The sequence below is a fragment of the Platalea leucorodia genome (assembly GCF_965183815.1).
Source record: "Platalea leucorodia genome assembly, chromosome: 11".
In the NCBI taxonomy this organism is placed as follows: domain Eukaryota; kingdom Metazoa; phylum Chordata; class Aves; order Pelecaniformes; family Threskiornithidae; genus Platalea; species Platalea leucorodia.
The window spans coordinates 6,132,889-6,160,429 of record NC_138833.1 but is presented as its reverse complement, the minus strand read 5'-3'; the positions used below and the strand labels follow the sequence as shown (position 1 = coordinate 6,160,429).

General features: G+C 43.3%; 2 protein-coding genes across 12 annotated transcripts in view; both read right to left on the bottom strand.

The window, feature by feature from the left end:
- Positions 1-6,252: 6,252 nt before the first annotated feature.
- LOC309596036 (kazal-type serine protease inhibitor domain-containing protein 1-like) lies at positions 6,253-19,638 on the bottom strand (the record flags this gene model as incomplete). 2 transcript variants are annotated; one of them, XM_082323754.1, is made up of 6 exons in its annotated part: positions 18,775-19,638; positions 16,488-17,498; positions 15,190-15,690; positions 9,438-9,598; positions 7,382-7,526; positions 6,253-6,383 (listed from the first exon to the last, which is right to left on the bottom strand). In XM_082323754.1, exons 3-6 carry the CDS (start codon positions 15,644-15,646, stop codon positions 6,253-6,255), a joined length of 894 nt encoding a protein of 297 aa, XP_082179880.1. In that variant the 5' UTR covers positions 15,647-15,690; positions 16,488-17,498; positions 18,775-19,638. The 2 variants fall into 2 exon arrangements, with proteins under 2 accessions (XP_082179880.1, XP_082179881.1); XM_082323755.1 differs by lacking the exon at positions 18,775-19,638 and having other exon boundaries at positions 16,488-17,735.
- Positions 19,639-19,641: 3 nt separating this feature from the next.
- The window catches only part of GABRP (gamma-aminobutyric acid type A receptor subunit pi), a 40,647-nt gene continuing 32,747 nt past the window's right edge, over positions 19,642-27,541 (bottom strand). For 4 of the 10 annotated variants that reach the window (XM_082323742.1, XM_082323749.1, XM_082323750.1 and 1 more), the window contains 4 exons: positions 23,350-27,179; positions 21,396-21,532; positions 20,505-20,699; positions 19,642-19,934 (listed from right to left, as the gene is read on the bottom strand). The gene's annotated coding sequence lies outside the window, so the exon portion shown is untranslated. Of the gene's footprint in view, positions 19,935-20,504; positions 20,758-21,395; positions 21,533-23,349; positions 27,180-27,541 lie in introns of all 10 variants that reach the window. The other 6 variants (XM_082323746.1, XM_082323743.1, XM_082323745.1 and 3 more) reach the window with 6 other exon arrangements.

The following is a 27,541-nucleotide window of genomic DNA, read 5'->3' as shown; positions in this document are numbered from 1 at the left end:
GAGCGGGCCGCGGGGAGGGGCGGCGGCCCCGGCCGGGGCTAGGGGGCAGTGCCGAGCCGAGCCGCGCCGCGCCGCGCCGGGGCCGGCCGGGGGCGAGGGGCGGAGCGCGACGGCGCCGGGGGCGGCCGTTGGGGCGGGGCGGGGCGGCCGTTGGGGCGGAGCGGCCGCTGGGGCGGGGCGGGGCCGCAGCGGGGGCGGCCGTTGGGGCGGGGCGTGCGCGGGGCGGGGCCCCCTGGCGCGAGCGGTGCGCGGCCCCAGCCCCGCCTGGGCCGGGGCTCCGGGCGCCTCGCGCGGTGGGCGCCATTTTGTCGGTGCAGCCGCCGCGGAGGCCGTGGGCCGCTGGCAGGCGGCCGTGGGCGGGCTTGCCTTCCTCTCCCGTGCCCGCAGCCGGGCGGAGGAGCCCTTCCTGACTGAAAAGGCCATGATTTTCAGTAGTTGATGCACGTAAGTGCTGCTGTAAATCTATATTTGGCTTTGCACAATGCAGATCGAGGTAGTTCCCAAAGAATTTACTCTCAGATTGTGACAGCACCAGTGAAAGGAAGGCTTTCCTCAGTGAACATGGGTGCTTCAGGTCACACAGTCTGACAGATTATAAGAATATTACCATTTTACAGCCAGCAATTCACAAATTACATGGATGTAATTCAATGTAGCATTAATTTCCTACATTTATAAATCGGGAGTCAATAAACATGGGCGAAGCCATCATGATGCTGCTCCATCTGTGCCTCTTAAAATACCCAAACCAAGGCCTGTGGGGCTGAGGCGGTTTTCGGACCCGGGCAGCAGCCGGCAGTTCCATTCTGCTTTGGAAAGTGCTGGAAGGTTGCCGAGAGCGGAAAAACCCAAGGACGCTGCTGCAATCCAGAAGGCCAAAGAAATGGTGTTCAGGTGGTTACAGCTGCATCCAAAGGGACAGATTGCTCAGGTTCCCAGAAAGTGGGAATCCCACTCTACAGGTGCCTATAAAGGTTTGAAAAAATTAAATTTAGAGAACAGAGTTGTCTCAGTTTCCAGTTGGATGAGATGAATCCCATTTTTGCTAACCACTGGTACAGACAACAGGTGGAGTCTGCGACAGCAAACGCTGCTGAATTGACGTAGACAGGTATTTTACTTCTTAAGTTCAAGTGCTGCCAAGACAGAGTCTGATCCAAGACATTCTCTTTCTAGAGCTAAAGGAATAATTCAGGGTTAGTGAGGAAAACACGCCATGTAAACCAGAGACAGAAGAAGGTTGATACGGAGATTATCCAAATTAAGCACATAAAGTGACCTGAACAATGTCTACAAGTATCTGCGTGGGTAAAATCTGTTTTAATGCAGCCAGCTTCTTAACTTCAGAGGGAAAGGTGCAATTCATTCTAATCACTATGAACTGAAGCTGAACAAATTCAGAACAGAAATAAGCAATGCTGGGAGTCGTCCGCTGGAATAACTCGCACCAAAGGACGGTGCATTCCTTGGCACTCAGCAACCTGTATTAGTTCAGGCTTCACAACACACTTCTGGAGTCAGTGGCAATGGGGAGGAAGGAGGATTAAGTAACAATAAATAAAGTGTGATGGAGGAGAGGCAGCGGGGACTGCTGCTATAGCCAGCTGACAGCATTTATGAATGTTGCACCCAAAAAGCTCAAAATTTTTGTTGGGCACACTGCTGTTTGATGTTTTAACACAGCAGGAAGAATTTTTGCCTTGACCTCCCCTGCTCGGAACAACACGGCAATCAAAAGTCCATGTCGTTTTTATTCTGGTTAACAGATGATACAGGGCTTGAGCAGTTTGTGTGAAATCATTCATGTTTCCCTGCTGCTCCATTGCCCACATTGCAAAAAATCCCATGTGAAGCCTGGTAGTCCCAAAGAAGAGGCCCAAACTGGTAGAATTCCTCGGGAAGCGGAAGCTGCTTTAGACTTGGAATGAAAAAATGAATTGGGTATATTCCTAGCTGGATCTACCTTCTAGCAGTGGGGTCGAGAAACAGTTGCGACAATCTAATTGGGGCAGGAAGAGTAATTTCTTTGTACATGAACTATCGCAGTTGAATATGATACCGTCGCTGAACCATATGCTTTTGTACAAAATACCTTCATTAATTATTGGAGAATGAAGCAAAATCAAAATGGAAAATGGTTTTAAATGGAGTTTCTTGTTCTCTTGCCCTCACAACTGACGCTGGTGGCTGGCACTTCTGAAAGTCAAATGGATCGCTCTTGAAAAGCTGGCTCAGATGACCCAGTCCCCTAATGATGGCCTCAGTCCTGGCGTATGCCTTAACCCAATTTTTCATCCTTTACCCTGTGAAGAAATAGACTCATTTCTCTATAGCCATAGTCTAAAGGAAAGGAAAAGTCACAAAACATACCAGGAGCAGAATAGAAGTGCTGGTGATACACAGAGAAGATGGGGAATAGAAAGGATTTAAAAGGAGAGCAGAGGGACAGATCAAAACAGAGGAATTCCCAGGACTGAGGAAGAGGGAATGAAATGGTGACTGGGGGGTGAAACAAGTCAGCCATAAATTATAATGTGGAAAATTTGGGAGACTTTCTGATGCAATACGATTACAAACTGTCCGAAGAGCCAGAAGCAGCTTCCCAATACGAGTCGAAAAGGTAAGAGGAAGCTCTTGCATATCCTTGAAAGACCTTGACCCTGTGAGCAGAGCGTCAGCTCTAGCAATGACTGTGAATCCCGCTCCAGGTGACGGGCCGTTGCAGAGGCTGTGCCGCTAAGGTATGCAAAGACATGCAGAAATGAGGTTAATAAGTTAAATAGTTCAAGAGCTGAGCGTAATTTATGGGCAGCATATATCGCTAAGTGTGAGCGAGAGCTTGTGGCTTCTGCAGCAATGAGCCAGTTTCCAGCTTGCCCGGAGCAAGTGTGTTTCTTCTTGGGCAGAAACCCCCGTTCCCCTCCGGCCTGGGTCTGCTCTCTGTGTCGACGGATGAGCACGGGCAGAAGTTGAGAGCACAATGCTTGTAGCAGGAGGTAGGCAGGGAGCGCTTGCTCAGCTGTGTGCTCAGCTGCACAGTGCAGCCATGTGACTATTTGTACCTTATTTAATCATCAGCTGAATCATTTTAATCTCTGCGACACAGGCAATTGCATTTCTATACCGATTTCTGTCAACTATAGCCTGATTATTTTATGGGGAAAAAAATAGGTCTAGCTAAAGAATTAATGGATTCCTAGACTAATACCTGACAAAACTCCTGAGATTTAACACAGCAAGTAAGAATGTTAGATTGTGAAACTACCCCAGACTATGTCAGAGTCGTAGTCCAAAGGACAAAGCTGCATTAAGGAGTGTTAATTTATTTAGGAGCTTTTATACCGCTTCTTTATCTTTACATGGGAGGGGGAAATGACAGAGTGAAGATGCTTGTGTGACAGGCATCGACAGGAGGAAGTCGTGCCATGAAATTCAGACTTGCTTCCATGGACGATAACAACAAAATTCTTGCTGTTTTCAGTGGAAGCCGAATTAAAGAAGGGTTTTAGGTCTGCCTCGCAAGGTACAGTACTGAGCCCTCCCTGCAGTATTAATATACAGTTTCCAGCTCCAGTCTGTCTCATTTTCTGCTAGGTGGAATAAAACCAAGTTCCTGAATTTGCTGTTACTTTGGATTATGTGAATAGATCTGTTGCTACAGGCAATGCATTCACAATTGGATCCATTCATTTGCCACGCTACTTAAAGAGGGCTGAATCTTCTCCATGCTTTTTTTATTTAATTTTAAGTGACTTGATTAAAGCATATAAACAAAACCAGCCATTTCTGTCCCCCGCAAAAAAGAAGTAGGAAATGTTCAGGGTATCATTGTTTCTTCTTTTTTTGCATCACATCGGGATTTTTCCTAAAATGCAGTTTTCTTACTGAAAAGAATGGCTGATAATTTACAACAAATTATTAAATATATTAAAAAAATACATACAGAGACAAATGCAATGTGTTTAATTTAGAATCCTTTGCTCTGGGAAGGTTAGCTTTTTTTAAATAGACATAGTCCATCAGGCCAAACACTCGCAGACTGGTATTTGATATGGTTCTGCTACACATTTTCTCATTCAAACATTCTTTTCTTTCTGTTTTTCATTTGACATTAACAACAGCAAAAGGCCCTGAAGAATTCTAATTTATTTCTATGGCTAATGATTTTAAGATTATTTTCTGTGCCATGTACTAGTCTGTGCCAGTATATATTGCCACAATTTAGTGATTGGTTTAGTAATCTGATTCATTCATTTGCAATGCAGATCACAATTGATCTTGACTACATGTCTGCAGATTAAATAGTTCCATAAAAAATACTCACTTAAAAAAAAAATTCAGTGATTTCTACCAGGCAATTTTTTGTTCAAGTTAATATATACTGGATAAGCAAAAAAAGTTATTAGGCATATCACTAAGAAGACCGGGAAGAGCCCATAACAACAAAATCAGTTGTTAAATATTAAGCCATTTCATACTCCTAATTAAAACTAATTAATCTTTTCAATGACACAATGGCATACTTTCTAGTCATAAGCTGACAATAATCCGGGAAGTCTGAAACAAATTATTCTTTGCTTGTTTGCTACCTGGACAAAGATCAATAATACCTCTGGGCAAACACAGTCTATAGGCAATCTCTTGATGTAATTCAAATTGAAAGGAAAAATCTGCCTCATGGCAAAACAGCACATTAAAGGAGGAATTTGTGATGCACTGTATATACATTTAAAAATCTACGCAGCATGTGTACGCATACAGTAAGAATGCCCTTAAAGCTTCCTTAACACCATTAATTTAACTTTGAGTTGCCTCAGCGTGTGCAGTAATCACTACATGGTTTTGCACATTGGATAAAGACGACCGCAAATACTGAGGCTTTACGTGCAGATGCTTGAACTTTTGCTTCCTTGGCCATTAATGCCGTTCAGCAATTTACTGCTATCCATCTGTCCCCAGCCAATGGGAACCAGTAGGTGTAACTGCTTCCCAAAAGTGGTTTGCATTGTTTAGTATCTTCCATCACCCATTAATTCAGAGCCAGCCTTCATGTAATTAGTTAACAAAAGCAACTGGAGAAATTTTTCAGGGTGACCACCTTACACTTGGAAGTTTTGTATTTTTGAATTGCATTTCATTTGCTGTCTGGTTCATGCTGATCAAGATGTGGTTGAGACAATTTGAAAAATGTGCATGTGTTTTAGTGGTTTTGAGAAAGAAAACGATGCCTGCTTTTCTGTCTGCCATTTCCAGAAGTGTGGCAATGCTGAATGCACTTCAGTTGGACATAGCATAGATGGGTCAGATATAGGAGCAAGTCTTGGACAGTCTGAGACGGTGGACAAATACTGGCTCTGTGGTGCAGATCTCTGTGTGTTTGAAGGGCACGGGCTGAGCTACAGGACAGCCGCTGCCTTTGAACTGCAGTAATTCTCACCAAACACGATGCTGTTCAGAGTAAAAGTAATGATCCCAAATCTTGAACCGTTGCCTAGGCTGGTGGAAAGAAGCCGACACCGTTAGGAGTAGCGCAAGAACTGTTACAAAAAGAAGTCAAAAGGTGTGCTCATCTCTTTGAATGCACAAGAAATCTTTTCTGGGTATTTCTGAGTACTGCTAGTAAAACAGCACTTACTTGGTTTGGACTGTGATTGCTTCATGTATCTGTTAAAAGTAAACAAAAGAACCCCCCAAAAGATAGATAATTCGCCCTTGATGAGACTAACCATGGAAGATTTCAAATGAGAATGAAAATCTTGCTGAAACTTGTGAGAAAACATGAACTAAGGAGATTAAAGACTGTTTTGCAACCTTCATACTTAGGCTTGTTGCCATGTGAACAATCTCTTGAAATTTCTTAGTACATTATAGAAAAAAGGAAAATGAGATGAGGTAAAAATTTTGTTTAACTATGGACGTTTTTGCTAGACCAATTAGAATGTTTGAAAGAAATTATAACATGATTCACATTTTAAAAATTAATCTAAAATTCGATCCTTTCAGCTTGCTTAGTAGACAGGTGCATGTTTAAGGATTTTATTTAACCGTCTAAATGTATGGATTTACAACTGTTCTTATTTCTGGTAAGTAGCATGATACACTTCAGCCAAAGTTGAATTTCAGGAAGGTGGATGCACGAGCGAATGTGTGTGTTATCAGAGGAGCCATTTACAGCACAGAGACTACTAGTAAATATAACAGCGTGAAAGGTATTGGACAACAGATGTATAAAAACCGTTATTCAGGGTTGTTTCAATTTTCATAGTCCCCAGATTCATATTCTTCCTCATCTTCATCATCAGAATCGTCGTAGTAGTCCCCATATTCAATGCTGTAGCTTGCACTTCTACTGCCAGCAGTAAATGCAAATGCAGGAGATGAGCCTGCAAGACATAATTGAATCCAGATTAAATTAGCTGTAGATAGGAACAAAGAGGAGAGTATGGTTTTGGATCTGTACGGCAAGCTCAGTATTTCTGAATCCTTGTTAAGTCATCTATTAAAAGGGGAGGGTTTTTATCCAATGACTTGACCTCATACCATCAAAGCTCGGGGTATATGAGCAAATTTCTGTATCATTCACATTTTAAGATATTGAAAATACATTTAATTCCCAATACTAGTAAATGATGAGTTCAGTCCTTGGCAGATCCTATGCACCTGAAAATATGACCAGAGCCAATAAAGCTTTGCAAACCACTTGCTGAAACAAGGTCAGTGACAAACCAGACCAGTGACAAACTCCCTGAGACCAGGAGGCAGATATAAGACAATGCATCTTTATCCTGCGTTTGCCAGGAAACCCAGTTCTCCCCGGAGGAAGAAGGATGTTACTCTGCAGGACTGGGCCCAACGCAAAACAATAGCAAAGCTATTTCTTAGATCTTTCCAAACACTCTCATTAAGGAGCAACAACTGTTTCCTTCCTAATTTTTTGAAAAATAAACAGCTAAGCAGAACTGCCATGGTTCAAAGACTCCCCCAGCTACAGCAGCTGTTGGTCTGGGTGCAGAGCTCCTACTAACATCAAAAGACTTCTGTAGGATGAGGATAGTGGGATAATACGTGTCTCAGCTGTCTGGCTGTAATCCACAGCTTTCGGTTTTCTGGAAGCTGGTATAATTTGCAGCAAAATATTACAATATTAACACATAATTTTTTTTTTTTTCCCCAGAACTCATGAGCACTTCCGACTGCTAAATACCTAGGACTGAATCTCCCGTTAGGGGATAAAGTAAAAGAAAAGCACACAGAAAAGTTAAAATATGGACATCTTTAGGCAATTTCTCATATCCTTCATTTGCATTCTGACAAACCCGCCCTTTGCAGCCTGCTCGTATGCATTTTTATATTCTTCACATCCAAATAAAAGAAAAAATACCATCAATGACTTTCAATCTTGCAGAGGCGTACGTTGCACCATGCTTATTTTTGGTGTGGCAGATGTAAACGCCTTCATCTGATTTTTTGAGGCCTTGAATCTGCAGCCAGCCTGTCACAGCATACTTCTGAGGCCCACCTCTTGCCTTTGAGAAGAGAAAGAAATAGTTAAAATTAAGTAGCTAGGAGACACCATGATATTTCTCAAAATAGTTGTGGCTGGATTAAACCTCGTTCCAATCTTTGCTTTTTGTCTATTGCCATCATGGTTTGATTCTCTTTGATTCTGCTGCCTTATATTTTAATAGCCTGTTGTCTCTGCACCTCCAAGTTCATGCTTTCCTTGCTTTGCTCTGCTCTTCAAACCTCACAGCCCTTCACAGTGCTCTGATTCCTGGTCCTTTCAATGCTTCTGCTTCCCAGCGCTCCTCCGGTCTCTTGTCCCAGCACCACTTCTTGCTGCTGCTTCAAAGCGTTGCCACCTCTTCTCAAGCTCATAAATTTCTTCAGGATGAGAGTGGCAGGTGGGTCGGGGTGAGTTGTTCAGGGCCAAGGGGCCTGACCGAGCTGGCTCTCAGCATCCAGGTCTTAATGGACTGGCGTGAGATGCCATGAGCTTTCACACTTCCGTGACAGTCAGTTTCAGCTTACTCAGGCTAAAGCCTCTTAAAGGGGGGAGCTTTCTTTTCCAAACAAATAGCACAAAACCATTAACAAATGTTAACAGAGATGCTCTCATGCTGACTCTATTAATGAGATAGGTTAGCAGGGTTCAGTTTAGCCTCTGAGGTGACCAGCATTTGGATGTGGCTCCTCTCACTGTTTTTCCTGAGCAACTTTTAAGTCCACTAATCCCACTTGTGTTCATGCTGTCTCTGGAAACATTTCTAAATAACTTAGACCCTTAGGACTTCAGTACTTTTGGTACTTTAATTAGCTTTTCCTGTGCTTTTTCTGTCTACCTTTTTCTTCAGGTTATGCCCCCTGTCCATTGGATCCTCTCATTTTTGGGTCGTGTATCCAGAAAGCTAGATTTTCCATGCATTTCTCTGCATAGTCTCTGTTCATATTCTTTGTCCGTTGGAGAAGGCATGCAGATGCAGGCTTCAGCCTTACTGCGGTCTGCCTGTACATCTGGCTTTGTTAGCTCGTCTCCCCAGAATGCTATTTCCATTTAAAAGAATTAGCATTTTGATGTATTTAATTTTAGCTCAGACTTTCAGGCAGTTTCTAGAGTTGCTTGAATCCTATACTAATGCCGTTCTACTCCTTCCCCTCAGATTAAAACACAGTGTCCTCCATAAAAGCAGCAAGTTTCTTTGTTTTTCTTTTGAACACCTCAGGGACTGAACCCAAATGGCAGGTATCCAGAAACAGCATCTTGCAAAGGAGAAGTTTAGATACCTGCCAGAATTGTGCTTCTGCATCAAGAGTAGAAAAATAGTCGCCAACAGCCATCCTTCCCAGAATGCACCTTCTTTTAGGTAGTAGCCTGAACGGTTCCATTTATACGTTCATTGAGTTTTTCCAGAATCATAGAAGCATAGAATCATAGCATCATTTAGGTTGGAAAAGACCCTTAAGATCATCGAGTCCAACCATTAACCCAGCACTGCCAAGCCCACCACTAAACCATGTCCCTAAGCACCACATCTACCCGGCTTTTAAATACCTCCAGGGATGGGGACTCAGCCCCTGCCCTGGGCAGCCTGTGCCAGTGCCTGACTGCCCTTTTGGTGAAGAAATTTTTTTCCTAATATCCAATCTAAACCTGCCCTGGTGCAACTTGAGACCATTTCCTCTCGTCCTGTCATACCTACATAAGGAGAATCTTCCATCTTTCGCTGAAGCATGGTACCCTCCCTGTTATTTCTTTTACTTGGACTGCCAAAATAATGATCCTTGCACTGGCTGAAATCAGAATTCTTTACGTAGTTAGAGGGCCCCTATTGGCAATCTATTTATTGCAACAGCATTGTATCCTGTGGGAGGAGTTCTCTGATTAATCCCCTTACTCCTCATCCCAAACCATATGATGTGGAAAACTCAAGTTTTACCTGTACTGAGATGTGGGCATCATCTCCTGGCAGAAACATTTTATTCCCCTTTTTTTTCCATTCAAGGTGTGGCATAGGATAGGCTGACACCTCACAGCCAAAAATGACATCATTGCCTGTGAAATTCTGGACATCCTGGGGTGGCACAGAAATAACAGGAGCTGCAAAGAACCGACATAACGGTGCTTTAGAAGACAGTAAGCAAAAGACAACACAAACGCAAAAGCAGGTAACGTTAATTCCTATTTTGCATGATCAAACCAGTTTGCCTTTTGCCATCTCACACATTATGAAGAGCGACATGATTCCAAGCAGCTTTAAAAGCTCAGAACGCCTTGTGTCTCTTCAAAGGGTGAACAGGCTTTTTAAAAACACTTATTTCAAAGGACCGGGCTGTCCTTCCCCTTGCACGTGAACTTTAAGCTGAAATTAAAAGTTTGTGTCCCATGAACTATCATCGTGGACTAGACTCAAGGCCCACCAGTCTAGCAGCCAGTGCTCGACTCGACCATCAGAGGAAAGTACAAGAAATTCTGTAGCAGTCACAGAGTAACTTGATTGTATGTGATTGATAGTTCGTAATTTCTGTTACATTTTGCTTAGCTTAAAAGTTAAAATACTGAGATTGCTAGCTTGTCAAAAGTTGTTTTCTGAGTACATCATTGCCTTGAACTTGCTAAAATCTCGTCCCCCTCTGTTACCCATGGAACTCATTGCAGCAAGTTACAAAATAACAGCATTAATACAGTTCACATTTATTCTCAATCGCTATCAATTTCATCTAATGGTCTTGTTACGAGACAAGTACTAAACGTGACTGAAATCCAGTTATTTTTATAAGGTTTTATGTTATGTTTATTATAATTATTAAATTTCCACTTACTTGTTTCCTGTTCTCTTACCCTCACCCCTCTCCACTGTTTACTTACTGCCTCTGAATTATCCTCTCCCACTTTTTCCCAAAGAAAAAGCTGACGTTAACCACAAGAGGGAGCCAGTCCAGGGATTTGAAAACATTAAAAAAATAAACTATCACCTGATGCATTTGTACATGATTTAAATACATATCCCTGTGTAAGCATGTAAGATCATACTAAATGTTAACAGGAGATGATGATATTTAGCAGCAGAGAGCAAAATAACAGATTTACTGTTATCACAGCTTTCCTGCTTTGGAGATCTCTTCTTTTTTCTCATCTATTTGTCCTCAGCAAGAAATGTTTTCCCTTCTAAAGTCTGTTTTCTTCCCATTTCCATACCAGTGTTCAAAAATGAATGCATTTTCTGGGCCATTAGACTCGTATTTAATTATTGCTTTTATTTTTGTACACATCCCAGATACTTGGAAATAGAAACTTATACTAAATAATTATTATATTTTTACTTGCAATATTTGAATCAATATGTAGGTACAGCATTTATGCTTCAGCATTTGAAATTGTAACAACCTGTTTCAGGTTTTCAAGCAAAGTTTCTAATAGATTTGTTAGTTTTTCAGGATTGATATCTGTGCAGAGAATATCAAATGCATACTGATTAAATTGCAAACAAATTATACAGCAAAGTATCAGTTTCCCCATTTATGAATGCCTCATCAAGCAGTCCTGGTACTCTTCAAAAGCAAGATTTTCAAACTAGGATACTTAAACCCTTAAATGGTTGTTCTTTCATGAGAAATGTTCATTCGGAATCTGTATATTATTTTAAAAAATTTGTATTCAAACCAGCATTAACTGAATATCTTGGATGTGAATTTTTTTGCCTATGAACTTATCACATAGGGTCTGATATTAAAACATACTTTGAAATACTAAAACTCAGTGCAGCCACACTCCTTTTAATGATACATCCACTGTAGTTAAGCTTGAAGTGTAAAAAAGAAACCAGATGTCTTCATTGACTCACGTGAGTTCTTTGAATTATTCCTGTACAGAGACACCATGAAAAACTTTTTAATTAGGGAGATGTTGACTGGTTTGTTCTGGTGCTAACACAGGTGTCGTGCAGGTACATGGACAACACTGAAGTGTGTCCAAGAACGGAGTCCTGCTTATGTGACTGTCCACAGCCAGGGTTCAGCCACACGAGGCTGAGGGCTCTGGCTTCACCACGCCTTGTAAACATAGCCTTAGCCTCGAGGACATAAGGGTCTAAATTACAAATGTACATTATAGCTGTTCACGTACGAGAAATTTGTCTAGCACTGTCTGCCCTACACCAAGACCAATTCCACACTGGAAATATCCCTTTCTCCATTAACTGTAAGGAGAATCCAGATGATAGCTCAGGTGGAAATGTCTAGATACGGCCTGAGTCCCACCCGGCTGACTACCTTTATAGAGGTAGTTAAGGCTTTGCTGGACCAGGGCTGACCAGGACTGGCAGCATGTGAGATCAAACTCATAGCAAGTAGGAAGACCCACAGTTTTGATCTAACCAAACTGCCTTTTCTGAATCTGAACACACAATAAATACTTGCATTTGCTACTCAAACTTGAATTGCCTCCAGAAGGGTCAAATGTGTGTCTCACAATGCCATTTTGCTGCATTTTACAGAAGAAAACTGAAGTAATGATGTAGCATTTTAACAGAAATTTACAAACTTCATTTTTGAGTGTTTCAGATTTTGTGTTCGGCCAAATTCTCCCATGATATCTGTGTGCACTTTTTTTGCGTAACTGTGTCTTTAGAAACAGATCTTCACTGTTACGATAACCTGTCGTTTTGATTCCTGGAGTAGACAAAGTTTTCTTGATAGCTATAGAAAGCAGTCTGATGGCTCAGTGTCTGGAGGTGAATGCGCAGTAGTTGCTCCTTTCCTTTTACAGTCCCAGTCATGAATTATCCTCGTGTTACAGAAGACATAAACCAGAAGCCAGGAAGAGTCAAAATACTGCTTCACCTTTCACAATCAACATTAACCCAATATCATTCAAGACTAATGAATTTGATAATATGGTCTTTTTTTCTCCTTAACTCATATTAATTTTTGCTAATCCATGTCTGATTTGATGAAAATGGCAGAAGATTTTGTGGATTGTTTATTTGTTTTTTTTTTCTCCAAAATTTCCATTTAAAATAAATTATGTGACACAGCTAAATATAAAGAGAATCATTGCTAGGTTGTTCTGTTACTTCGTTAAATCATCAGCAAGAGAGGCTTGAATGTTAATGGGGATGGATTAAGTGTGGAGAATCTGTATATAATCGATGTACTTAGTAACCTTGGTAAATTATTAGATAAACTGATCAAAACTAGCTTTCAGGAAAAGAAGGGCTTTTTCAGTGTTTCTTTAGGGAGCTAGGCCTTTTTCTTCCCCTTTTTCTGGTGACAGAGGAAAGATAAAAGGCTATACTCTTCTGATGAAAGGAGTTTATTGTTATTTATTTATTCATTGGTTGCTGTATACAATTAATCCATTTGGCATCAATAGGAAACAGCAGATGCTTTGAAGGAGAAATAACAAAACAAAGTACTTTGAGTTGAGTGAAGGTTGTATTTATAGCTTGGTACCAGAACCCCACAGTGTTCAGTGTTTGTTTCTCATGCAAATTGCAGTCAGCAGAAAGTGAGTGCCGCAGCAAGGTTGCTACTCTTAGAGCCAGACTCCCTGTTGCCTTTTGTCATCAAATACAGCCTCGAAAAACCAACCTAAATCACTTTCACATGCCCACTGTGCTGCTTCAGATAGCCGTCACGGCGAAGAGGGGGCTTACTGGTAGACTCTTAGGGGGTCTGAGGCATGGCACCACCGGTGTAGCACCTCTGTGCCCTGCTGAAAGGCCCAGGCTCCTTCCAGGGTCCCAAACACAATCTACAGACCCAGCGTGGTCAGCTGCCGCTCAGAGAGGTTGAGGAGAGGGGCACTTGTGCTCCCCCTCCCCGGCGAGCCCAGCACCCACCTCAGGCCCAAGTGCTCTGCTGCAGCTGGGCTCCTGCGCCAGCTGGGCACTTGCCTCTGCAAGAGCCAAGGATGTGGACCCCCGTTTCTCTTAACTAAACTCTGCACAGCACTGACATGGCTATGAACTTTCCTCCAGGCTTCTGTGCAATTCAGTAAGCTGGGTGATCCTAGGAAATGCCTCTGCATTCACGGAGAGAGGGTCCAGCCTTTCTGGGGACCCAGGGAGGAGGTGGGAAGGCACTGGGGGTGATGCCTGCATGCAGAGCAGCTGAGCTCATTCCTCCTGCTTGATGAGCGGTGTTATGCACCTCAGGGGTGACTGCAAGGCCTGGTGGATGACAACACCAGCAATTAAAAGTGATAGTAATTCCAAATTAAAGCTTTTTGTAAGTGGCCAGTTCTGTTTAATTAATTCGAGCAGACTGTTGCTTTAAGCCTGTGTGCTTGAACAGCTACCTCTGCTGCAAAGTTAACATCAGCTGCTACTTGAGTGGCACTTCTAACTGAAATCTTCCTGAAGGGGTTATGCCGTAAGAACTAGTGCTATTTTAATCCCAAATAAGAACACCTGCCCAAGGGCTAACAGGCTTTCAATCATACTGTCGACTGGTACGTATTGAGTTTTCTGAATATCTCTTTACTCATTTCCCAGCTTAATACCCTAATGGAAAATAAGGGATTCTTTAATGGATGATTCTCTTGCAACTAGAGAAAGAAGAAAGAAGCCTAGTATTAGCTGTTGATAACTTTTCCTTTTAAGTATTCAATATCCAGTGTTCATTCAATATAAAAGCACAGCATAGAGTCTGAATTGGAGGCAACAGATTGCTATCAAGGAGTGGGTAAAATGTACCTGAGTTACTCTCATATATGGACCTTTGCCAGAGATGCAATTTTGGCTTCCCAGAACTGGGACCCATTTGTGACCCAGAGACCTCTTCTACTTAGTTCATTTGAGAAAACATTTCATTAACTTAAAAAAAAAAAATTCATTCAGAAAACAAAAGCGTGTTCATTTTTTCCTTTTCATTTTATATTCATGTGACTTAGGTGAAAGGTGCCCAGGAGTAAAGACTTGTAATAATGTGAAGAATGAGAACAGCATTTGAGCAGGAGGCAGGATTCCCCCGTACAACCTGGCTGAGAATCCTTCCACTAACAATCATTGCAGAGAGCTGTTCATGCACTGTAATGTTTTTAGGGAAATTATTTCAGTTTGATTTTGTTCTAATTTTGGATTTCCGTTTCATGGGTTACCTAGATTTTATGATGATTCTGAGATTTGATTATTTTTGGACTTTTTTGTAAAAAGAACAGACCTGTAAATTAAGCCCTATTTTCTTCTATTGCCTCTACGTCACTGATTATTATACACATAGGTGGATACACGCATGCATACATACATATATATGTGTGTGTATAGATATGAATGAGACCTGCCTTGCTAGCACTACTTTTAATATCAAGTCAGTCTTATTATATAATAATAATTATTTGTCCAGTTCTCCCAGATTATCCTATCTGTTTACCTACTCCCAACTATACATACAATTTTTGTGGAAAATGTCTCATATTCTGCTTATTCAGAGCAGAGCTGGTCTGTAGATCTATGGCTTGTTAGTCACCGTGTGATTTAAATCCACCAGTCTAATATAGAGGCTTATAGCATACAAGATTAAGTACCAGCTGCTAAACCACATTTAACACAAAGTATTATAACAAAATAATGATAATTATAACAAAAATGCAGTATTAGTTCAATAAAGTTAGACTAGAGCATCTGGTAACACATCTAAGAATAAGAATCAGATCTTTTTTTAGTTTGAAAGTGCCTCTGTACATATTACCTGATTCACATGGTCCTTTATGTTTCATGCTGATATTTCTTTTCGTCGCATAAGCCTTGTTGAATCGACAGATGTTCTCGTAGGTTTTCCCTTCAGGTCCACAGATGCTCTCTTGAGACTTGCACACACACCGGGGTTCAGGGACTTCCCCAAATCTTGCTTCATCGGCATCCAGCCTGCACTCAAGGTTGTCCCCACATTGCCCGTAAAAATGATTGCCCTGGTCCAGGTCGCAGGTCTGACCTTCCACATTCCCACATTCAGGACAGCAGCCGCAACGGTCCAATACAGTCCCGGCTGGACAGTCTTTAGGCTCAGCGCAAAGTGCCAAATTGCATTTTCCACAACTGTCTCCTTCCCTTAACAGCCTCCACCAGCCTCGGTGGTACAAGGCAGGGAAACTCTGGGAAACCTGCACCAGTACTACCAGCACTGCTGTAACCATCGGGTGCTTCATCTTGAGAATGTAACGAACAAGCAGAAAAGGTCCTTGGAGTAAAGCTGAGGGGGGGAAAAAAGAGTGAGCTAGTGAGAGAAAAACAACACAATCCTCTTTTTGTTTTAGAATATAAATTCTACTGCAAACGCAGGCTTTAAGAAGAAATTAGCATCAGATTCCTAATCTGGAACTGATAATAAAAATGCATACAAACCCGCCGGCTTTTCTCTAATGCAGTTTGGAATGCGAGTATTGCTTGCACAGAAACCAAACTGCCCCTTCTGACAGCTGCGTTGAAGCTCTCTGAAAAGCTGTTTGCTCAGTGTCTCCTTGAGCCAAATTTGCAAAGCGTTGCTCTACTGAAACAGCATTATATTGCAGCTATTGTAGGAAATTAGTGCAAAATGAAAAAAAATTAACTATGAGCTCCCCCCCCATCATCATTTGAAAAAGACGGTTACAAAAAGATAAATGTGGGTACAAAGTAGCACCCAAGGTACCAGTACCCCAGAGCTGAGCCAGTGCTCTGGAGACTGGAGCAAGGTTTAACACCACGTTTCATCCGTTAATGATCATAGCTAGGGGGTTCCAAATTAACAATTTACTTACAGGCTCTTTACAAGCAAGGGAGAATCCAAGACAGCTAGAATTGACTTTAAACTCGGATTTAAGATGAGAGGTGCCTAGACCCATTAAAGAACCCATTGTTCTCTCTACATGTAGCTTCTTTTCAGTGTTTATGGGTGGGGTATCTGTGGTTTGCAACCCAAAATAATGTGGTCCATGTTTGGCTCTAAGATCAAAGTGCAAAAGGTTTAGAACAAACATGAGCAAGCCGCCACAGCATCTTGAGACGCACCAGAAGAAGGTTTTGCGGAAGTATTAGATGCATCAGTTGTCTTTTCATAGCACTTTTCTGTTGTTGTTTCTTAAGATGTACTTGCACTGTGAGTTATGAAGGAGGATGAGAGAGGTAACTCCGCTTTCTTTTCCCACTTTTTCTGTGCATAAATTCCAGCCAGTTCAGGGAGATGGGTTTGCAGGGTCGTTTCTTGCCAGGTGTTGCACTTTTCTTTGTACATCTCAGGATTTAGGCATGCTCCCTATCATCCTACCTCATACCAGAAAACTCCTCTCTCTTGCAGTGCTGAGGAGATTTCTTGTCTATAGACCGTAGGCTGCTGTTACCACTGTTCACGTGCAGCTCAGCAAAGATGCGTCCTACTGTCTGTTGGAGGTACAAGTGAACCATGATGAACTTACAGACCCTGCAGGTATGGCTCAGTAGCGTAGGTCAAGGATCACCACTCCCTACAAATGAACAACTTTTGTGTGTTTGTTAGCTTAAAATAACTCTATGTGCATCACGTTTTCAAGACATAGGTATAAGATACTGTTAACAAGACGAAATAGAAATCGGGCTTGTGCCCACTTGTCCTGAAATCATCCACAAGCGGCTTTTTCTACTCTTTTTATATTCATGGTGCCCAGCTGCTTACATAAGCTGAGCAAAGGATGCATTTTGTTGTACCACCCTTACATCCACTGGTCATGTCCACAAAGGCAAATCTTTTGGGGACATATGTTTGCTTTCCATCCCAAACATCTCCATGGCTTTTCCCAAGTTCAGCTTCATACCTTCTGCACCGATTCAGATTACCTCTTGCTTTGAGTGAAGTAGCAGGCTGCTTCAAACTACTTCCTTCTCCCAAACTGCAATGTGATGCCATTTCCCTCTGGCCTACGCCGGTGGTGGAGCACTTCTCAAAGCCAGCCTGGAGAGAGCTGCAGGGCACTGCTTATTTCCGTGTGATGGCTGGGCTAATTCATATTCTGTAATGCATGTTTTGGCTTTGAACACTGAATCAGACTGTAAAGGAGTAAATTATGTGTGTAATTGATGCTTTTAACATTGAGAGTCAAGAAAAAAGTAACCACTGAATTTAATGGGAAATTGATTTCTTGTCCCACCTTCTTATTCTGCTTAATGTGTTTTATTTCACACTTCCTCATCAAATTGTAATTGGACATTTAGTTTTGCATTATAGGGTCTACTCATCACTGTCTATTTTATTATTTGTGCCTACAGCTGTAGGGGATGAGTATCTTGAGGACAAGGATTTGCTAGGCTCATATAAAGTAAAAAAATATTGATAGTGGTGAAACCATATACGCAAAGTGGAGCCAAAGCAGGGAGGGGCTGCAGGCCAGCACTGCCCCTGCTAAGGCTGAGCTTTGCCTGTTATCTTCCAGGAAAGGTGTGATTTGAGGGCTGTAAAACAGAAGTATACAAGGAAGCACCTCCTGTCTCCTGGCACTGAGGAAACCCATCATAAATATCCTAGAAAGCATTTCTGGCATTTATCTGACTAATGTAATCTGAGTTCTTGGTAGGTTCAGCCTCTAAATTAAGAACTGGGTATGCCTGTGGTCTCGTTTGAACTGCTGCCACTTGGCAGGTGATCTACAGCTGAAGGTTATTTGGCCACTGATTCCTGAGCTCACCTGGAACAAATTGGGGCAGGGAGAGGTTAAAGCACTGTGGTATGACATGGAGAAATGGCCTGATAGCTGTCTAAAGTGTCTTTCATTTGCAAGCTAGCTGTGACAAGCTGAGAGGAGCATTGCTGTAACTCTCCCCACTGGATGGGTGTGTGGCAGGGTCAGAGCAAGGGGGATAAAGGAGGAGCAAGGAAAGAGAGTGGGATGCGCAGCTAGGAGGATTTGAAGTGGCATGTCTAAAGGCATAGTCCCATCTGGTTCAGTAATAAAATAGGCATTATTTCAGCATGTCTCTTATCCCTGAAGCTTGCTTTGGTGCGTTTGGTGGAAAAAAGTGGTGATTTTCATCACAAACCTTGAATTTTCTTAATTCTAAATATCTCCTAGAATAAAACACAAGCAGCAGTGGATTAATGTCATTGTCCGAGCTGCAAGACAGGCACCAAAGCCCACTGCTTTTCAGACACCATCCCCCAAATGCTGCCTGGGGACCTGACAAGCAGTGCAGATGAGGCCTCCACGACCCCTCCAACGAGGGGAGGAGGTCAGCAGCTGCAGTGCATGAGGGGAGGTTACCATCAGCTGTGAAATAACATTTTGGCGAATAATTTCTTTAACAGGCAGGTTGAACAGCATTAGTATACCCTCGGTCTCAGCAGGCAGGGTAGTGTTGTCCATGCGGCAACTTCCCTGGCTTTTGCTGGGTATTCCCATGTGGCACGACCAGCGCAAGGAGTTCTGCTACCATCTTGTGGAGGGGGCAGTACCCAAGTTGGGTGATGGGCAGCGAGGGGACATGGCAAAATGGCCCAGCGCTTCCTGTACCTTCAGACTACATCTTCCACCAGGACACGGGCAGCATCTTGCAGAATAATTCCCGTAAGTGAATTGTTAAGGAAATTGTATTCCTGTTCATTTCCTGCCGCCTTCTTGGGGCTCGGTGTTATGCTAAGCTCCTGACTTGTATTGCGTTATTCTACTTTGCATGGTAATAGATAAGGTACATGGCTGATGCAATTTGAAACCCTATTGCTAGCGATTCCTGAGGTACTGCTCTTTCAGATGAGACATGGTTCAGCTTTTTATGCTGGTTTTATTTGTGTCAATGAGAGTTTTACTTAAGTAAAGGTTTCTGAATCTGGCTCCTGCCAGACTTGCAGATCTAGTTCTTACACAGACATGCACAGGAGCCCCGTGAGGAATAATGGCAAAACACAAAAAATTTTGAAGTGTCCCTTCTACCTTCTCTGTCCTGCAATGGTTCCTCTCCTTGAACAGGTGAAGTCAAGTTCGGAAACTATAGTGCTCTGTCTCTTAGGTTGTATTAAGTACCTAATCTTGAAGCTCTTTTAGAGAGAGTAAATCTTGGCTGACTCTGCGTTTCCATCCAAGAAACTTTATACTTGTATTACGTGCACAAGAGAAGCATTAAAGAAAATTAATGTTTAGTCTGTTATACTGGGTAATAGCAGACTACAGGTGGCTGTGCCTATTGGGTATGTGCATTACCTGATACTGTATCAATCTCCTAGGATAATTCCCCCCCCCCCCCCAGTATCCAGAATTGAGCTTCAGTTGAGGTGCTCAGCTCCCCTGAAAACACTATTTCATAGAAGTAAGTGGCAAATGGTGGAGATTAATGACAGATGAGGCAAAAATGGTTGGATGCCATTTGCGCGTTCCTGACAGAACTGCTGACCGGCAGCGATACAGGCACAGGCAGTCCTGGGATCTCCAAACGTTGCCTTTTTCGGTGCCAATCCTATTTGCTGACACATTGCTTTCATGAATCTCATCATTAGTGCTGTAAACACATGAAGTATAAGTTAATTCTACTGTAACATGATTATTAAATCCATTAATCAAAGGCAGGAGATCCGTAATTAACTTATTCTCCAGCATCAAGTAAATGATTCTGCTGTGAGCTTTAAGAAAGCAATTGTTCACTAATATGCAAAATACAGTGGGGCTATTAGACTATAAGGCTGTGTAATTATATAATTAAATTATAAATTTTGCATATTTTAATAACATAATTATTTTCTTTGTAAAGTTAAAATGGAGGATCATTATTTTTGCCCCCCCCCCCTTTTTTTTTTTAGCTTTTACATGTAGTTTACCAAAAATGGGGGAAAAAAAAAAGTTAATGTCTGTCTCCTGCCTGAAAGTTGACTGTTTTCATGTAAGGCTTTGGCTAGGCTTTTGGTGGACCTTGGACCTGTCTCCAGCAGTGGCTGACTATAGATTTCTTCTGTTTCACGTTTCAGCATCACTGTTGTTGGTGACCATAGGCATTCAAGTTTTAACTTGCAGAGACAAAAGAAGGGCACCGTTCTAGCACCAAATGCTTGGGTTTGATTTAATACAGGCTTACCTGTTCCTTTTCACACAAACGAGTCTGGAAATCCCTTTTCACAAGCTGGTATTTCCTTCCAAGGGGCCAGATACTTCAAGGGTTCTTTTCAAGCCTGCTTCATGTCTCTGCTGTGCTTTAAGTAGACCAAATTTCTGAAAGCTTTGTAGTTTCACACAGAAACACCCGAGCCTCCTGTCCCGCAACAGGAAGGTGCTACCAGAAACATTCAGGGAGTCAGCAGTAGGTAATCAAGCATTTCTCCGAAGCCATGCTTTTGAGATGTGAGAGTTATAGTGAGGCAACTTGCACAGCAAGTGTCACAAGGGCATTTCCCCCATGTGTTCTGCCCGTGTTTCCAGCCCAGCAATTCTTAGTTGCTCATCTTAACCTTTCTCTATACACTTTAATCAGAAGTGCAATATAGAAGCAATAGACAGCATCATTTTCCTTCCTCTTGCGGGAGGAGGGCATGAAGGTTTGTCCACCTTCTACCATAATTTTAGAGCGAGCTAATGGAAAAGCATCCCTGCGTTGTGCGCAGACCACAGTATTTCAGGTGTCATGTCTTACTGTAGCAGATGCTGCAGTTAAATGCAGAGTGAAACAATTTGTGTGTCAAAGGCATTGCTGTCTACATCAACAGTGACACAGTAGTGCTATCAGGTACAGCAGGGCTTCAAAAGCACCGGAGCTTGGGGAAAATATATCAAACCTCACCACGTAAAAACAGACAAAAAATGAAGAGCACAAGAAAGTGTGTCTTGCACGTGCTGCCAGCTACAAGCAGCAGGACAGAAATGGGGCAGTGGGCTGGGGGGCCTGGAGGCAGCGAGCAGGAAGGGGTGAGAGATACAGGTAAGGCCCTGGGGTCCCCAGCCTGTCCCAGGGTTGTGGGTGGCACCCACTTACCCATGTCACCAAGGGATGGAGGGTACGAGTGTGAGAGTGGCTAGCAATGTCCGTGTGTGCCCCTTGCTATTCTCAGCCCCTCCTGGGTGCAACTTTCAGCAGTATGTTTGAAGACTGGCCTGGTTCTTATTGTGGACCTGCAACAAAGATGCTCTAAGCATTTGGAGAGGGGCTTGAAGAAGGGAAAAAAAAAAACAAAAACAAAAACAACAAAACCAACATGGTCCTGGCTCTGCCAACGTTTTGAGGTGCTTCCACCTAACAGACTGAAAAGTAATGTTAGCTGTGGCCAGCGGCTGCTGAGAGCCAGGCGTGTTTGTGAGTATCTGTCCATCCGTTTCCCAGCAGAGACAGTGAGAGGAGGCAGGCAAGAGCAGGTTTAAGCCCGAAGATGGCACTGGGGGGGCTACTAGTTGCCTGTACCAGCAAAGTTCTTAGAAAGTCCAAAACACAGTGTTTCCTGGGAAAGCCTAACAGAGAGAGGGAAATCTCCGAAACTTGCAGACAACGAATATAGAGTCATTTTTCTTGGCAGCCTTAATGTTGATGGATAGGACAGTTTGCCTTGTCCAGTTTATATAAGAGCAGCTGATATAAAATGACTTCATAGCTGGATATTTATGAGAAGTTTCATTTCAAATAATATAGTTTTTGCCTCTGGCGGTGCTGTGGTTTAGCCCTGTTATTACTGGGAACTAAATCTTTAGGATATTCTAACTATAACTGCAGGGCCTGTTTGATCTACCCAGCAAAGTTAATATTTGCAATGGAAACTTTATAATAGAAACTTTATAATAGAAAGTCTCATTAGCAAAAACTACCTGTCCCTAAAAGCAGCCAGGAAATCAGGCACCGAGAGGAAACTTGGGGGATTTTCCTTCTGCTTTACCTGCTTTCTCTCACACAGCAATATTGAAGAAAGTAGTGTTTTTCTTTACAGCGAACATACAGAGAGACTGTAACAATCCTTCTCTAGAAAAGCAACTAGAAACCAATTTCTGATATAAAGCAAAATTCTTGTCTCTTGCAGCAGCTTGTCTCTGCTGCACATGGATCTGGCATAAAATACTCTTCTCTCTTGAGGGACATAGGGCTCACCCCCGGTGCCAGGCCCTCCACCCAGGCCAGCATTGCCCTCGGATCTGTGCAGGAGAAGGGCTGAGGAGGAGGTACTGGTACCCCCACTGAAACTTTCGAGGTTGATTTTTAAAGTGCGAGTCTTTCCTGTTTGTGCCAGAGCAGTGGTACAGATGGGATGTTCTGGAGTGATTCCCTTGCCCCTTTGGAGCGTGCAGGGCTAAGGGCTGCAGTCAGTGAGGCCCACAGCCCGCACGATGTTGGTAGGGCCCCTGTAGTCCCGCAACAGTGTGGAAAGGCAGAGTAGGACCCCCTGGAGCTGCCAGCTGGGCTGAATCCTCCATTTCCTCAAGCTAAACTGTAAATCAGACTCCGACCCTTCTTCCCATATCTCCTTCAAAGACATAATTGGCTCTGACCGTTGTTACAAAGGGAAATAAGTCTGCAGCAGACAGAGGTTCAGGCTGTGCGCTCTGGTAATATAGCTTCCAAATAAGTCTTGCAAAAAGCCTATTACCTGGACAATGGTGGTCAGATCAAAATGACCCAGCAAAGAACCTGGAGAAGAAAGCGGGAATTTGCCTCACAGCACTGTGCTTCGGTTGGAATTGTTCCAGAATTTAACACTTCTGACAAACATTTATGTTCATCTGTGACCAGAGAGCTTGAAAAGAGATGCGCTGTGCCGTCCAGCGGAGGGAACGTGCAGGTGGTGTGTGGGGAGGGGAGGCTTTGCTGCCTGTAGCCTGGGATGGTCTGGGCACCCGTGAGTTATGCAGCAGTCGGAGGTGGAAGTCGTGAGAGAGGACAGGAGGACGTTTCAGAGTGAGTAAGAACAGAAAGCAATGCTTGAGAAGCTCAGAGGGGCAGTGCTTACCACTGAAAGAAGGGCTGAGTGCACAGGTACTGCCTCTTGCTATTAGATTTTCTGCCGTTCTCAGGACTTTGTGTGTTGTCTACAAACAGGACTGCGTTAAAGAATCCTGCAGATTAGCACCCCTGGGTGTTCGGGCTCATGTCTCTGGTCAGAAGGAGTAATCTCCAGACAAGATCATTCATCTAAATACTTGGAGGATAAAAAACAAACAAACAAAAAATCAATGGTGGATCTCTATTACAAATGCTGAAGACCACATCGTGCCTCTGGGACGATGAGGCTTGTCTAGGGATATTTGCTGCTCCTACCTTTCATTAATGCTTATGCTCTCGGGGTCAGGATGGGGCAGGGCTCTGTGTTGGATTTGCCAGTTTCTAGAAGCCCAGCGCTGGTCCTGGCCCCTTTACTACCCTGGTGTTTCTGAGGGTCACAGTCATGTGGGTAGTTCATCTGTGATAGCGCTTAGCTTTGCATGTTTGTACCTAATATAAGGCATGGAAGCTGAAAACAGCATGAAGTGAGGGAACATGAATGAAAACTGTGCGTGAGCATGAGTTAAGAAGTAAAGGCCTGAGTCCGTTTAAATCAATAGCCAGACTCCCATTTACTTAAATGGGCTGAGGATTTCACCCTGAGCTTTTAGCTTAGCCGCCTTCCTGTTTGAGTTGGCAGGGCAAATGTCTTTGTCCCTGTCCAGCAGGGCGTATGTCGGATTGTTTTTCTGTCCAGGCTGATGGAACGCTCTTGGAAGTCTCAGTCTATTCCAGCCGCGGCGTGGCTAGAGGTACCGAACGCAAACATCTTGCATGCACTGAAAGTTGTAATGTTTCTGCATTAAATGCTGACCTACTTGTCCTCAAGTAGATGTCTGAAAGCGCAAGCTGTCTTGAAGAGCTGGTCTGGTCTTATATTTGTCATTACATTTCGTGACAACTGACACAAATCTAAATCTGCACTAAAGAGGCTTTCTATTAAGTGACTAATTCAGCTTATAGAAGATACCAGTTAAACGGCAGTATCCATTGATGCTGCCGGAGTGGATTGCTCTTATATCAGTAGAGTGAAAAGGATGCTGCTGTCCTGCTGCTCTCCTGTACCACAGCACATTGCAAAGGTAGACCCGCTGGTGTTTGTGGTTTAGAGCCAGGGGCTGTGGACTGCAGGGAAAGACAATGACAGGACATCTCTGGGAAAATCTGAACTGACAGTATAAAGCCAAAACTTACCATCTTCTTGCAGGGGGTGGGGGGAAATAATCTCTATAACAAGGCACTGCAGGTGGGCATATATCTCAAACTGGATAAACTTCAAGCTCTGGACTGGTGGGAGGACTTGGTCCTACAGCAGTGATGAGAGCCATCTGCATGGTCCGACCCTACCTGTGGAGCTTTAATTCCATGTTCTCTGTAGTCTGAGGATTTGTTTTCTGGGGGTCTCAAACCAATAAAAACATAAGAGAGTACCAAATTAATAAAAAATCTACATGTTTTGTAATTTAGTGGAACTAAAAAAGCATCAAAACAAATACAGGCCATTTCCATCCAAATCCTTCTGGTAGAGGTTTGGGTAAATGGAGGGACTCTGCAGCGTGACTGAAAATAAAACCCCTACAACATACTGGAAGAACCAAAACCAGATGACTTCTGGATTCACAGGCATCCAGAGAGGCAAGTTCTCAGGTCATGCCTCCAGACAGTTCAGTGCTAAGCAGATGCCGCTGCCCAGCAGACCCAGCTGAAGCCTTCTCCCTGTAAAGGCAGGAGTCAGGACCTCATCATGCTGGTATACCCTGAACCTCAAAATCTCTTCTGTTTCAATACTGTGCCAGTATACACACGTTTCTGCTTAGGATCTGGGATCTCCCTGTAGAGTACGCTAACATTATACAAAAGCCTTTCTTTTTGGAGGAGAAAAAACCAACTCCGTATCTAGAACTAAATTTGCTTCCTCTTAGTTCACAGTTCATAACTCCTCTGTTCATTTAGCTTACTAGCAGGGATGAACACCCAAATGTTAGCTCCCAAAATACGCATTTCTTGTTTGCAGTCATAAGTACCTGCACTAATCTGATGAAGGAAGTAAGACGTAACACAAGTTTTTGTGCCCAACCAAAGCAGCTTGCAGTTCAATATTGAGTTCTCCTGGTGAATTGCTAAGTGCTAAATTGCTGAACACAGTTAAAAGAGTTTCAAACCATATGAACTTTGAAGAAAACTGCAGTCTGTTTGAGACACAGATCTCAAAAGGGCAAGGGGAAAGAAAGGAAAATGCATCAAATTATTCATTACAGACTTAACACTCACCTCAGATTAACAAGAAGCCCCTTGTCTGATCCCAAGTGTAACAACAGGCTGTAATTTAAAACAGCTTTTATTCATTAATGAATGGAAAAGTTATTTCAGTGAGAATTTGGAGAAAACCTATGCCAATTACCAGCACTAAACAATCTGTCCTTGTAAAGACATGGCTCGCTGGCTGGCTGCGTGTTGTGACACTAAATACAGTAAGCAAATGAGAGTGGTTTCTGCTACCAATTCAATCAGTAGGTTTGAAATGGAATTAACCTTTTAAAAATGCAAAGTATTCCTTACAGCAGATGGTAGTGTTTGCATATACAAATACCTCTTAGAAATCATAATGTAAACCACATGCTCTGAAACAATAGGATTCCTGAGCTGAACCCTTCATCCTCCTGAAAATGAAAAATAACGCTCTCCAAGCTCGGACTGGTGGCTGCTGCGGCAGGGTGAAGTGGGCACGAGAAGAGTTAGGGGAAAAAACAAGGGTGGGGGACACAGAAGGAAGCAGGGGGATGTTGGGATGTACTAAAAGGTGGTATTTCTCTATCACTCACTGCTACACTCTTAGACATACGTGTATTAGCTCTAGAGGAGGGCTGCCAATAGCCTGTTTTAGCCTCTTTTAGCTCTCCTCTATAGTGCAGCTCCTTCATATTTTAAACTGCATAAACTAATCCCCAAAATGCTTTATGCTGCTGTGGCCAGACTGCTTTTGGTCCCTGTGCTAGCTAGGGCGACTCTCCATAGCGTATTATGAGGCTTTATATTCCTCTGGGTTGCACCAGATACAAGCATTTGCATCTCTTGAAAGCTCCTCAGGTTACCCGCGCTGCCTGACTGCTGCTCGCTATCTCTCATGCTTTCCTGTGCTAACACACGTTCACAAGCCACAAAGGCTTAAAGTAAGTGCAAATATTCTTAAAAAGAGACAGAGATTCCAGAAGCTGCAGCTTTAGGAAGTACGTGTAAGGAAAGGTTACAGCAGACCAGAACATCACTGCAAAGCAGAATTATCTCAAAAAGCAGGTCAGTCCTTGCCTCCGTGCATTCACATTCTGCCAAGAGCACAAACAAACTGGCACTGTGGTGGCATAGTAAGCGTTAGGGGTAACTCTGTCCCGTGGCTTGTCCAGATCTGTGGTGCCAGGTTCCCTCAGAGCTATAGGGCAGATGTGGTCGGTGGGAGGTGAAACAGCTCCCAGCTCAGGAACCATCAGCCGGGAGGCTCTTCCAGAGAGTAAGCTGCCACTCAAAACCTCTCCTGTTCCCGGTAGAGCCTACGCGAGTCTGAACCCTTAAGCAAAACAGAGCTGTGTGCAGTGCTTACCTATGGCTTTGTTCTCACCTGCAGCTTACGTGTTACGTACCAGTCCTTTGCGGGAAAGGCTAATTTTCCATTGGTGTCTGTCAAGATGTCGGGGCTTATCTTCGCACGCCAGTGACACGGACGGTGCTCTGTGCTCCGTACCTATCAGGATATGAAAGTCTCCCTTGAATTCAGTGGTGCTTCCAGTTTGTGTTAGGCAACACCTGAAAGAGACAGGAAAGACTTACTCGGGACTGTGCAGTGCATCATCCAGACTGCTCTGAAGAGCATGTCTGGGCTCACAGTGCTCATCCGTCACTGCCCTCTGCCCAGCGTGGGACGACAGCAACACCAGTAATAACACCAGGCTGCTCCAGGACATCAGTGAGCTAAGCTGACTTGCTTCACTGTAGGATGTATTAGCAAACACTAATTTTGGTCCCTCTGACATGCCTGAGGTACCTGCAGTAGGATAGAGGCTAGGTGGCTCGCTTACTGCCGCTTCCTTTCCATATCTAGTCCTTGACCGAGCATCAGCTTGACCACTGAAAGGGCCTTAGGACCCCTCTGTGTTGGCCCCACTGAG